Raw genomic sequence first — 13,458 nt, 5'->3', positions numbered from 1 at the left:
TAATACCAAGTACCTGTTCCGATGGCTTAAATTTCTCTTCAGGAAGTTGTGGACATAAGGGAACATTTTGCAGGGACTTCAGCACTATAGCCAGCCATAAACGGTGTGGGAATTTTCCAGAGGTTTCTATTAACTAACGTTGTTTTTTAAAGGTACATGCATATAGAAAATAAAATAAATTAATAATTTTTGTTTAAAAAGACGTGTTATTTAAGCAAGTGACGGCACTGTTTTGATTTTCTTGCATGGTATCTAGGTCAGCAGGCTCAAAGCTGTACCTTCAATGCTACGTGAATACAAATACTAAGCTTGTCTAATTCAGGAGTACTTTTCATTCATACATTATCAAAGTTTTTTTCTTTTTCTTTTTTTTTTTTTTTAAAGGGGTATGTGTGAAAATGTATCAGAAACAATGAAAAGCTCAAAGTATCTGCAGCTCTTTATTTGCCAGTGTAATAAATTAGGATTTTACAGAGTTAAGTTAATGGCTTGTTAAATTAGTGATGCAATTGTGGTGCAAAGCTCTACATCAAGAAAAAATTTGGGTCATTGAGTTACACTGTCTTTAGTACAGTCTGAAATTATCATTCCAAAGCAATTAAAACAAGAAATATTTATAAAATTAAACATACAGTGAAGAAACACCCAGGGACTATAAAATGAGCATTTATAGACATATTAATTTATAGAAGCTTTATTGAAAAACATTTTGTTACTAAACGTAAAGTTTTGACAGAGGCTCAGACACTTAAATCATAAAAGGTTTTATTTCCGTGAGCTAAATTCATTACTCTCTCAAATCAAATATGACTAAGAGCAAAATTGAATCTGAATGGAAATACCTGTTGTTGAGCAACTAGTTCTTCTAATTTGTCATGAGTGTAGTCGTCTTCGTATATTGACGTCTTTATCCTCTTTAATGCCGAGAAGTCTCTAGTACCATATGTTCCTGGTAAAAACCCTATTGTTGAATATCTATCCTCTATTACTTCCATGTATGGTCATCCCTTTGCCATAGCGAGTGCTGTTTCAGTACGCTTAGATTAGTTCATTGTGGAAATCATTTAACTAAACTGCAAAAAGGCCCATTTTTAGCTCAGTAAAGATGGCTGTACAGGAGGCTAGTGCAGTGCAATGTAGCTTTACATTCACACCCTTACCTGTTTTTGCAGTAGCTTTTCACTGAAGACAGATCCTTAAATCAGCATGCGAATGGAACAGTGACTCAAGTGAGAGAGGCAGAGCCTGGCTGTGTTTCACATAGGTGAAACACATATACTGTAAGGACTGTTGTTTCTTACTTTGCAGTTTTGGTGAGTCCTTATGGTTTGAATGGTACACTCACGGGCCAGTCATATAAGATGTCAGATCCAGCAACTCGTAAATTGATGGAGGAATGGCAGTATTTTTACCCTATGGTGCTGAAGAAAAAAGAAGGGATGAAAGAGGAAGAAGAGTTGGGATATGACAACGATTTCCCTGTGGCAGTTGAAGTCATTGTTGGTAAGTTTCAGTATTCTGCCTGAAGGATTATTTTCCTCCACATGATTTAAAAAAAAAAAAAAAAACCTAATTAATCAGAAACATCCATTATAATTTTCCTATCTTCTCTTGTAGCTCTCTTGACACCGTAACATCTGACTAGTTATCTTGCCTCAAGCTTCTGTACTCCCTGTATCCCACATGCTATTATTCACAGTATCAAGCTACTTGTTTCAGCTCTGTTCTGGTTATAGAAGGTTAGATGGATATTAGTATGTGAAATTCCGTAGCTCTTTGTATTTCAGATAATAAGGTTTATCTAATTGACATTTAAAACAAGTTAAGTAGCTAGGGCTGCTGAATATTAGAAGGTATATTTAAGACTCTTGTTTTCCACTTCATTGTAGGTGGTGTAAGGATGGTATATCCTTCAGCCTTTGTTCTCATCTCCCAGAGTGACATCCCTATGTCACAGAATGCTGCCAATACTGGAGGCCATATAAATGTGGGACAGCAAGGGCTTGGAAGCGTGAAGGATCCTGCTAGTACCTGTGGGATGCCACTCACTCCACCCACTTCTCCAGAGCAGGCTGTTATGGGTAAGCAATAAACTTAGGAGGCTGGAGTCAGTCTTTCATTTTTGCATAGCTCATGATAAGAGAGAAGTATGTGAACAGTAGCGGATTGTTAAATAGTGGAAAGTTAGGAGATGACTTTTTGTGTAGGTCTGTGGTAAATGAAAGCCAATGCTTTAAACACCCCTGCAGAAGACACACCTTTAAACAAAACTTTGTGAATTCGGTTAAGCTCCATTTTCTGTCACTGCATTCTCTTTGTGCAGTAGTGCGAGTAACTGAGAGACTAGATTCTGTGACAGTGTGTTAGGCAGATTTTGCCAGTGTTTATGAAGTGTTGGTTTTCTTGTGTTGGAATGGGCAGAGGATGTTAATTCATTGGGGTACAAGGGTACAGTGAACACACAAGAGTATGTCACTCTTTTTGTAGAAAAGCATTAGAAATACAGTGCTTAACTAAGCATTCATGTTGGTATAATAAAATTTTGCAAATGCTAGCTACTCTTTTTGCCCATCAAAGTTGGGTTTTAATTAAAGGCTATTCTATATAAATGCTTACGTCTCTGGAACTGGTAATAAGGAGTTGGGCTTCCCAAACGAGGTCTGACATAGGCTTGCATCACATGCAGATAGCAAATGGAGTGCTACATAGTATTTGCAAGTGAGTTGTGTTTTGTCTGGAGAGAGTATGCCCTTTCAAGCATTTGGATCCACAGTAGTTCTAATCTCAGAAGCCACCCAAACGCTTGGTATGTGGGGTACTAGGTCCTTAATATCTTGCTTTGTTGAAATGAGAATATATATCCCGTTGCTCCTCTGAAATGAAAATAAATATCTATAACGTGTCATCATCTGGAATACAGACAAGCCCTTAAGATTAGTTGCTGTCAGCGTGGTTATGCTGTAACAAATTCAGGACTGCAATTTCAAATGAGAACTAAGGAATAGAGGAGTGAAACGTCTTGAGTGCAAACATCTAAGATAAGAAAGTAAAAATAAAAAAAAGAAAATACCTGATAGAGAAAAAAGAAATTAAGGTGGTGTTTTTTTTCCCCTCAAAAAATGTTTTGAAGGCATGTTTACAAATATTTATTTTTATTTCTGTGTAGATTGTCTTCTAAACTTGTTCTTTAGAGACTTGCCAGCTACTAACAGAATTACAAGATAGTTGAGGTTGGGTGGGACCTCTGGAGATAGTCTTACCCAACCCTTCTGCCCAAAGCCAGGGTCCGGTAGAGCAGGTTGTTCAGGACATTGTCGAATTAGGTTTTGAATATCTCCAAGGACAGAGACACCACAACCTCTCTGGGCAACCTGTTGCAATCACTGGCCACCTTCACAGTAAAAAGTTCTTTCTTTCATTTAAATGGAATTTCCTGTATTTCAATTTATGCCCATTGCCTCTTACCCTTTAACTGGATACCACTGGTTATATCCTCTCTTCTCCCAGTCAAGTATTTCTACACATTGATAAGATTCCTCTCCTGGCTTTCTCAGCCTCTCCTTGTAACCTTTATTAATAATAATTTCACACACACTGGCATGTTTTATGCTTTGCAAATGACTATTATTTGCAATTGAGTTCTCAGTTCACAGAATATTCTCTGACTCGAGTCTTGACATTGTCAAAATCATTAGAGACCACTCACCACTGGGCAACCTTCTGCTTGAACTTGTACTTTTTTTGAACTTGTTGATTAGTGCTTACCAAATTTCACAGAGCAATGGAAGTGTCGAAGACATGAAGTTTCTGCAAGTTTCTGTGAGACTGTGCAGACAGATGGGGATAAAGAACCCTTGTTATACCCTCGTAGAGGTCTAAGGAGTTACCAAGCTAGCTTAGCCTTTATTATATAGTTCTGTCGCATCAAGAGGATCAATCTTGATGCAAAGCCAAAGAAAACTAATCACCATTGGCTTCATTGCCACAGAAGTACTTGTTTGGATTCACTTGTCCATGAACAGTGCCTGTGTATGAAGGCAATCAAAGTATTTAGCATTTACTGCTAATACAGAATGTGAGATTTAAATTCACTTTGAATAGTGTTTTTTCAAGGCAACTGATAGTTAAAATAAGCAAAAAGCTTAGCAGTAACTAACTGAAGCAAGATACTCGACTTCTAAATAACAATCTCTATTAAAGTAATGATGCATATTTTAATGTGCTATTGTATTTTTAAATTTTTTTTGGATCCCTGTTAAACTTATACAGTATCACAAGAGGATTCTATTTTAGAATATTTATAAGCTATTAATATCTTAAAAGTGTTCATATTGTCCAATCTGGCAGTCACTGTTTCTGTTTGATCTCTGCTATTGTTTGAGGACAATAGGAAATCGGGGTGCCAGTATATAATGAAAGGATTCCTTTATATTATATCGTACACCATTTTAAAAGACCTTGAAAAATTTGAGAAACGGATTGGAAAAACATGTCATGCAGTTCAGAATCAGTAAAAGGGTCACATAAACTGGAGTAGTCTGAGGCACAGGAATAATACTTCAGTTCTGCCCCATACTGGTAAAAATGTGGTTGTAGTACCGTGTCCAGTTTTGAACACTTAAAGATGTGGACAAATTGGATGGAGTCCAGAAAAGTGCAGTAGGAGTGATTATAGATTTTTGCAAACAAGACCTACAGGAAAAAAAATGGAAAGAATTGAGGTTGTTTAGTCTAGAGAAGAGAAATTTGAAGAAGAGACGGTGTAACAGTCTTCAGAGACATAAAAGGAGAAAAAGAATAATCTTTTCTCTGCAACCAATATGTAATGAACCTAAACTGGAGCAAAGCAAAACTAGGTTAAACATGAGGAAAAGCTTTCTCTGAGGAAGGATAATGAAGTGTTAGAATAAATTGGCTGGTGGGAAGCTACAGACTTTGTCAGCAGAGAGGTGGGTGGTTTGTTGGGGGTTTGGGGGGTTTTGTTGGAGGGAGAGCGGGCATTGCTTGTTTGTTTTTAAAGAACATGTTAGCCAAATATGTTTCAGGAATAAGAGCGCAATTGACACAGCTTTGAAGGAGGGGATGAACTAGATGATTCAGGTCTCTTTCAACCATGTTTTCCAGTGATTGTGTCTAAAGTATGTAATGAAAGAAATTGCTACTGAAACTAGGGAAGGGCATTTTTCATGTGTAGAAATAGACTGCGCTGTAGGGACTGTGAAGTGACCTCTGGCGAGTGGCTGGTTGTGTCCTCCAGTATTTATATGACATAGTTATTTGTGTGTCTTCCAGTATTTTGTCAGTGATTTTTCATGGATAAAAATTAGTGTCCGTGTATGAGAACAAAATGTTTTTACCTGCCGCAAAGTTCTGTTTTCCTGTTATGCCATGTATTGCTGTACTGTATAGTATAAAAATACTACAGAAGTTTAGAAAACAATGTACTCAAATGTAACTTGAAAGCTGTGGTAGCTCCTTGGTTATGCTCCGATACCTCCTATCCTTCCCTTTCCATCATCCCTTTGTTTTTTCCCTGGCAGTTGTAACTGTCCTGCTATTGATGTATACAATGTGTATGTATGCGCATTATGTTTGTTTATATATATACTTTCCTTCCCCCTCCCCAACCCCCAAAGGAGGACAGATTTGCTCATTCTGACATTTTGATCTGTTTTTTTGATCATCTGTCAAGTTACCAATGTTGTAGAACATTTGAAAACCAGTGAAATAAATTGTTAGAGTCACAAGCCCTAGTATGTCTAGGGATTTACAGTTTTGACTGCTCCTTTTTTTTTTTTTTTTTTAATTCTTTACAAAAAGAGAATCGGGAAATTCTAACTGAAGGAAAGTATAAGCATGAAGAATCAAAGATGATACAGGGTTATGCAGCTTGTGCACAATTTTAAAAGTTGTGTTCTGAAAGTCACCTAATAGAAATCAGCAGAATTACCTTGTTAGATGCAGTGATGTATAGCAGTGAATCCTTTCAGCTTTTCGTTCTTAAGGCTTCTTAAATTGCGTCAGGCAGAAGGACGAAGTGTTCTGTACACTGATTTGACCTTGTTAAAATGCGGCATATCCTTCCTTACTTTTCCATCCAGAGCACAGAGTAGTGTTACTCAGTTGCCAGGCCAAATGAACCTAAAGCTCCCTCTACTGTTGTAGTTTGTGTTTGTAAAGATGGATGATAAGAGTTCAGTTCATCTAAAACAAAGACATATTTCATAGTAGAAGAAGAAGCATCTGCTTATACAATAGCTGGTAAGGTTTTGCATCACAGAAGGAAATGAAGTGCAGAATGTAAATCGGAGTTTTCAGGCTATTAATGTGTTGAAGTAATATTGTCATTTGTCAGCTCTTTGATAATCATACCGTATTACTCAAAACCCCGCATATTATGGTAATAGTATATACTAATGATCAACTGTTGAACAATTTCTGTTGTAGTATACATCTCAACTGTAAGAATTTACCAAAGCAAGTTTTGGTTCTAGTATTTCAATTTAAGCGTGTTATAAAGAAATAGCATCACACTAATGCATTCATTTCTTCAGTGAGGTTTTACTTTGAGTGTAAAGAAATTATTTTTGCTTTGAAATAATCTACGTAAATTATTGGTTTTCTTAATAGATGCTTTTAGAACCATCCATGTTATAATAAATTTAGTCTTTAAAGCAACTCACCAAAGACTATATAATTTCAAGTTTAACATCCAGGATAATTGTGAAGAAACTCTTACGTGCACTTTCGTAGTGATTCGATACAAGGCTGTATGGGGTTACCTAAACTACCCCCATTTAAAGTGGCAGAGTATATGATCTCATGTGAGGTGCAGCACTCGCACGATGGCATTGCACATGTACCTGGTGTAACCTAGTGCCTTCCTTGTTACCCCAAAGGCAAGTGTTGCTTTGAAAAGTAGTTTAGTCAGTCTTTTGTAATGATGCTTTAGGCATTTTCTAGTGAATGTGAACATCTGTGTAGTCAGCAGCCTTATATGAGGGAAAGTGTTTTCAGGAAAAAGTATAAAATGTGAATATTAAGAACAGCTATAGCAATAATGCTTATTGTATATTGCAGGAGAAAGTGGATGCTCTCAGAGCAATATCAGCCATTCAGCTGTACAGGAGGGGACAGTCAGCGTACACAGTCCAAAGAAATCGGGCAAGATTACTCCAAAATTTCACAATCGTATGGTTCACCGTGTCTGGAAGGAATGCATTCTCAACAGGTCACAGTCCAAGTAAGGCGGCAGTCCTGATGGTTTTGTATATTAATAACACATAATATATAGCTAAAATTGTAATAGTTTTGCCTTAGATGATGTTATTCCTCACAGAATTCTTTCGCCTCTAATCAAAGTTAACGATACAGAGTAGCATTATCAAAGAAAATGTGTTACTGTGTTCGGCTGAAAACTCCTAACACTTAACGTTGTATTTGCAGTTGTGTATCTTAATTGTGACAGTCTTTGATGTTACAAATCTGTAATACCTGCTTTCAGCTAGATGCTTTCAAATTTATTGATTACAGTTTCTAGCTCCAGTTGGGTGACTGAAGAACGAGTAGCATACATTTGATATTTAGAACTCCTAGGGTAATGTTTGTAAATCATTACATTACACGTGTTGGACTGAAATTCCAATCAACAAGGATATGGTAAATTCATGTTTTTAGTATCATTAGCCTTTATTACTGGAGATTTAAAGTATATTCATGGCATGGTGTGCCCTGAAGTCTTTGTTTTTCACTATTTCCATGCAATTTCCTCATTGGATATGTCAGAAGAATTTCTAGATTTGGTCTAAATTACTTGCCTCTTGCTTCTTGTGCTCTAAACTCCAGACAGAGCTATCTGATGTAGAGGTGGTAGCATCCTCCCACATAAATCAAACTATAAGTTTTAAGGGGTAGCAGAGGGAACTACTGTTAAATACAGAATTCTATTTCAAAGGTGAATTAGAAGAAGTAATTTATTTGAGGGGAACATAGGTGAATTTATGCATATGCATTTTTAACATTTTATTTTACAAAAGGTGACAACTACTAAAATAATTCTGTCATCTTCAGGAGGAATCAAATTACAACTGCAAATTTGGAAGAGGAAGTTCCTAACAATACTGTTTCCTGGGATTTTGTGGATCCAGTCCAAAGAGTCAGTTGTTCTTGTTCCAGGTGAGCTTTGAAGACAGTAAGCATTTATCATATTGAAAGAGCCCTGTTTAATTCAGACAGAGGTACAGTTACGAAAGGGAGTTATGTTTTAGCTGAGAGAACAGGAAACGAATATCAAAACCGTGATCATCACTCATACTCAGGTGATTAATATGCATCTGGTATCATTGTCACTTGCAGTAGTCAACTTGGGTGGAAAAATGATCCTAGACTGGAGAATGGTGGCTAGAATCACTCAAAACGTTTTTTGTTCGTAATGAACTTATGCTTCGGGCTTTTCAGAGATGCGAGTTTTAAAGTTTGGAGTGCTAAGACTCATGATGAAGAGGGACAGAAGCTGCTTAAGTTTCAAAGTGTCCTGATTGAAGGATAGTGTTACTATCCCTATTTGGAGGAAGAGGAAAAATATCCCTAAGAATCACTCAATCACACAATTTACTCCATGTACCTCTAGTCAATCTGCCAGGACTCATCGGACATCAAAAAGCATCCAGGAGACTGTAAAGCCTTTGTAGCATGGCGATCAACTGATCAAAAAGAAATCACAGATTGCTTACACAAACACTTTAAGAGTATTAAATTAGCAGTCATCTTTGATGAATGCTTGAAGTTCCTACTCACTCAGGAAAGGCAAATGAGCACCACCAATTTTGCTTAACCATTCTTAAAATTAACAGAGAGATGTTACAGGGCTAGAAAAAAAAACAGTTTCCAGTGCGATAGTCTTGTGAAACTGCTTCTACTGAAATTTTTAATTCCTAAGGTCATCATCTACTTGCAAGATTGGTGAAGATGTTTTTATGACCTGAAGAAATTATTCCTTAAGCATGCACAGATGTAAATGTCATTCGTACAATCAAACAGAAACGCTGATCATGCTATGCTAATGCCTTTAGTAGTATTTTTTTCCCTGTCTCATCCCCCACCCCATCCCCCCCTGCCCCTCCCCAGCTGCAGTAAGGGTCTTTGCCAAAATAATAGTCAACACAACAGTCAGTGATGTGGCTGAAATGATTCTCTGTTTTTTCTTCTGTTTGAGGCATAGATGGTTTTCTTTCTTCTTTTTCTTTCAACAGCAAGACAAACTTGAGAATAATGCTGTTGTTAATAATTGTGAAATTAATACAGTCTAACCAAATCCCTACAGGTCTTGCCTACCACAGCACTCTCTTTAGAGGTTTCTGTATAGATTTGGCTGTATAGGGAAATTTAGCAATGTAGTGTTCCACAGTCTCTGAAGGGTTGTTGATTAGAAATTTCCATTGTCCAAAACTGAATGAAGTGAGATTGTGTCCTTGTACCTTTTGTGTTTGACTTCCCATGAAGCCAGTTCTTCTTTGTGTATTTAGAAGAAGCAATAAAGGGATGCAGAGGTATTGTGCATCATACGAACGCAGAGTGTTCAGCAGGAGACTCTGTGCTGTATCTGAAGTGAAAGTGTTGCTCTTCTGCAGCCTTGCTCTTTACCTCTGGTTATATGTTGCTTGTATGTATACACTCAAGAATGCAGAACAGATAAATGTTTTGTCAGGATGCCAAGTGTTTCCTATGGAAAACTGAAGTCCAGCTTTGCCTGGAAAGCGTCGGAAATCAATAGTGGACAATGGAAACCTGATTCTATGGACAGGTTCACCTGCATTTGCAATTTCACACTGTCTCTTAACACCTCCAGTGATAACTGCATCATGCTGGACTTAGTAAACTCAGCAACTGGGAAATTAAAACATTATCCTTAAAATGAAAGTGGTACCTGATTTCAAACAGCAATAAAATTTTTTTCTATAGCTGCAGAACCTGAACAGCTTACTGCCATATAGATACTGGTTTAGTCATTACTGTACCCATTCTGTGTATTGTATAAATGAGAGTATAAATGTCAAGACGTAACCTTAAGGACAGAGTCTTAAAGGGATGTCTGCGTCAAATTCATTCTTCTATAGACCCAACTTTGTGTGTTGAAGAACAGAATGTCTAAAATAATTTTCTGCGGTCAGTTAAAATACAGTGAATGGTGGAGAATTAAGTCAATGAAATGTTACAAGAACATGCTTAAGGCAAATGTTCAGTTACTAGGGCATTAGCTCCACATTATGGGTGATTGCAGCAAAGGACCATCTGCTGCGGCAGAGGATTTGCAACGTGTCCTGGTAACAGCAAAGCCCGCAAAGAAAGCCAGGACGATACCACACCACATGGATGGCTACAAGAAAAAGATGTAGCAAGTACAAGAAGTTGTATTGGTGCCATTTGACAGCCACTGTGTACTATAAAACTTGGATGTTTTCACAGCCAAGTCATAAAAGCCGAGTTGGTTTTCTTCCATCAAGTAGTCTGCTTTACTTGCAATAATGTAGTTTATCTTTGTGAATAAAACGCATATTATATGTTTTGAAATGTTTTGTTGCTGTGCTAGATATTGTTGTTTATCAACAAAAATAGGGATGGAGTGATTTATTTTGAAATGGTATTTCATTTTAAACAGGTATAAAGACTAAGCACAATATGTCTTTCAATTTCTGCTTAGCTTAAAAAACCCCAAAAAACACAACTAAACCAATAAACCAAACAACAAAAAATGCCAATAAAAATATGGACAGAGTTAGATGGCCCTCTTGTAATATCCTTGGGGACCATCAGCTATATGATGAAAATATTGTTTAGCAGTACCTGAAATACTGAAATTCAGTTCCGTGCTTCCCAGTCTCAAAGATACTGGATACAAATTGAAAAAAGTCCTATTAAAATATGAAGCCAGTAGTAAGTTTGTATGTTACTGCATTTTTTGTTTTGAATATTTAAAAATATTTATTCATGCTTTCTTCATCGGTTGGTAAGTTGCTTGCTTGTTTGTTTGTTTTGTTTTGTTTCTGAACTAGAGTTGTACTTATTTTTCCTCGGCTGATATGGAAGAGGAAATTGCCATGAAAGCATTCTGCCATGTATTGCATCTGTGAACATAACTAAAACAATTCTGATCTGTATTGTTTGGAACAGATGCAAGAGTAGTGGTGTGGTTCCACAGCAGTCATTTTATTTGAAAGGCTATCTTTCTTTAGGGTAATGAAAACAATGGTAGCTTGGATTTTTTTGTTATATTACCTTCCATCTGAGCAGTGCTAAGCTTTTCTAAACATTAAATCTTTCCTTTGAATGCTACGTTCTGGAGACTGTAGTTTTTCCATTTTATAGGTCAGAGGAACTGCAGCCGAGTTGGCTTGAACTACCTGGTCCAGATCATGTGACCATTTCAGAATCTGTGAAAAGATGAGGAATAGACATAAAATTTCTCAGTGCTGTTGTTTGGTTTTGGTTTGGTTTGGGTTTTTTTTGTTTGTTTGTTTGTTTTTTTCATTAGATCAGATACCCGTATAAACCATGCAGTGACTTGTTTCTGCCTCTGCTTTCAGGCACAAGGTTTTCAAACAGCGTTGTGCTGCTGGCTCCAGCCGTCCCCCAACGATAAATCAGCCAGGATTCAGCGTGGGCACATCATCATCTTCTTCATTGCCACCTCCCGCCTCTTCAAAGCACAAAACAACAGAGAGACAGGAAAAAGGAGATAAGCTGCAAAAAAGGCCTATGATGCCATTTCACCATCGGCCCTCTATGACTGAAGAGCTATGCATGGAGCAGGACACATCCGGTGGAATGGAGCCCTCTTTAGAAGTCCCTAATTCCAGAAAATACGAGAAGCCGCTATCTATACCTGCTAGAAATCCAAGCAAGCAAATTAATATGAATCCTATGGATTCACCCCATTCCCCTACTTCCCCTCTGCCTCCCACGCTTAGTCCCCAGCCCAGAGGCCAGGAAGCAGAGAATCTGGACCCACCTTCCGTACCTGTAAACCCAGCACTCTATGGCAGTGGGCTGGAGCTTCAGCCATTGCCCAGCTTAGACGATAGGACAGTCCTTGTTGGACAGAGGTTACCTCTGATGGCAGAGGTCAGTGAGACAGCATTATACTGTGGGATCATTCAGAACAATGAGTCACTAGATATGTGGAGGACCTACAGCGTCCCGTCAAGCGAGGATCCAGAGTTCAGGCCGCCGGATCTTCCCTGTGAGCGATATGATGCCAAGATGGAAATAAACTCGGACAGCACTGCCCTGAAAAGGTAAGAGTGCAAATTGATCCGAGTGGTGCTTTTACTAAATTACAAGCGTGACCAAGCTGTTTGCAGTTGAAACTGAAACAAGTAGAAGGCTTGTAACATCAAAGATGATTTATGCTAGTGATAACATTAACTATTAAATAGAAACATGCTGTTGCAGTATGCCTTCTTTCTTATCTGGCTTTCTGTTGGACACTATAAAAACTGATAAATCCTTTTGTAACATATATCACAATAATTGGAGCAAATGTACGACTTTTATTAAACTTATGTCTTTTGATCATTTAAAAAAAAAAAATCTTTTTTTAGTTACGTAATCTTCCAGCTACATAAATGCTCGGTTTTGAGTGAAATTCTGTTTATGGCACTGTGGAGGCACTTCAGTGTGGTTTGTCTAATTGTGTGGGTTTAAAATTGCACTGTACCACACTTTCTGTAAGTAGTAGCTGATACTACATTACGGAATAATACTGCTTTTTTGTAAACCCGCTGTCAGACCTTTGAAGTTGATAGAAACTTTACTATTAACTTCAGTCTCTGTAGGTTTGAAACTGAAAACCCTAACAGTCTCTGGTCTGTGCACAGAAAAGAGCAAGTGCTAATCTCTTATAAATGTTACTTCAGAAACACTACATTTAAAATGCAGTGTCTTCCTCAGTAAAGAATGTGAACTGCCTAAATTTTAAGGAATTTTTACCTGTCTCTTTCTTTTTTTTTAATTTTTTTAAACATGGATTTTCTTTTATGCAAAGATAGCTTTTATTTATTTATTTTTAACTTTTACAAGAGAATTTGCATTAATTTTATGCCAACCTAAAAATTACTTTTGCATTGTGACAACGCATAGAAAAAAGATGTACTAAAGAGGAACGGAGAGACACTAATGAAAATGTATAACCTACAATTAATTGAGGAAGAATTTTTGAGTTATGGCAACATTGATTTTGGTAATTACAATGGAGTTGCTAGGCTGAAAAGGTTATGTGTACTTCAAAGCATTTAGATTTATATGGTGACAAGAATAATTCTTTTTTCATTGTCCCAGAGTAGAAGTTCTTAATACAGTGAGATGTTTAATACTAAATGTAGGCAAATGCATCCTTTATTTGAGGATAAAACAATTCTGCTGAATCAAGGACGATGGAGTGAGACATGGGCTGTATCTGTG

General features: G+C 37.3%; 1 protein-coding gene across 1 annotated transcript in view; it reads left to right on the top strand.

Annotated features, from left to right (window-relative positions):
• Positions 1-13,458, top strand: part of MED13L (mediator complex subunit 13-like) — a 108,125-nt gene that overhangs the window by 53,221 nt on the left and 41,446 nt on the right. The window contains exons 5-9 of the mRNA XM_010286357.1: positions 1,309-1,503; positions 1,890-2,081; positions 7,081-7,243; positions 8,071-8,175; positions 11,583-12,293. Coding sequence (XP_010284659.1) covers positions 1,309-1,503; positions 1,890-2,081; positions 7,081-7,243; positions 8,071-8,175; positions 11,583-12,293 — 1,366 coding nt within the window. The remainder of the gene's footprint in view (positions 1-1,308; positions 1,504-1,889; positions 2,082-7,080; positions 7,244-8,070; positions 8,176-11,582; positions 12,294-13,458) is intronic.

Source organism: Phaethon lepturus, unplaced genomic scaffold (genome assembly GCF_000687285.1).
Source record: "Phaethon lepturus isolate BGI_N335 unplaced genomic scaffold, ASM68728v1 scaffold12754, whole genome shotgun sequence".
Lineage (NCBI taxonomy): Eukaryota > Metazoa > Chordata > Aves > Phaethontiformes > Phaethontidae > Phaethon > Phaethon lepturus.
Note: the sequence above shows the minus strand (reverse complement) of the source record. Positions and strands in the feature narration are given on the sequence as shown.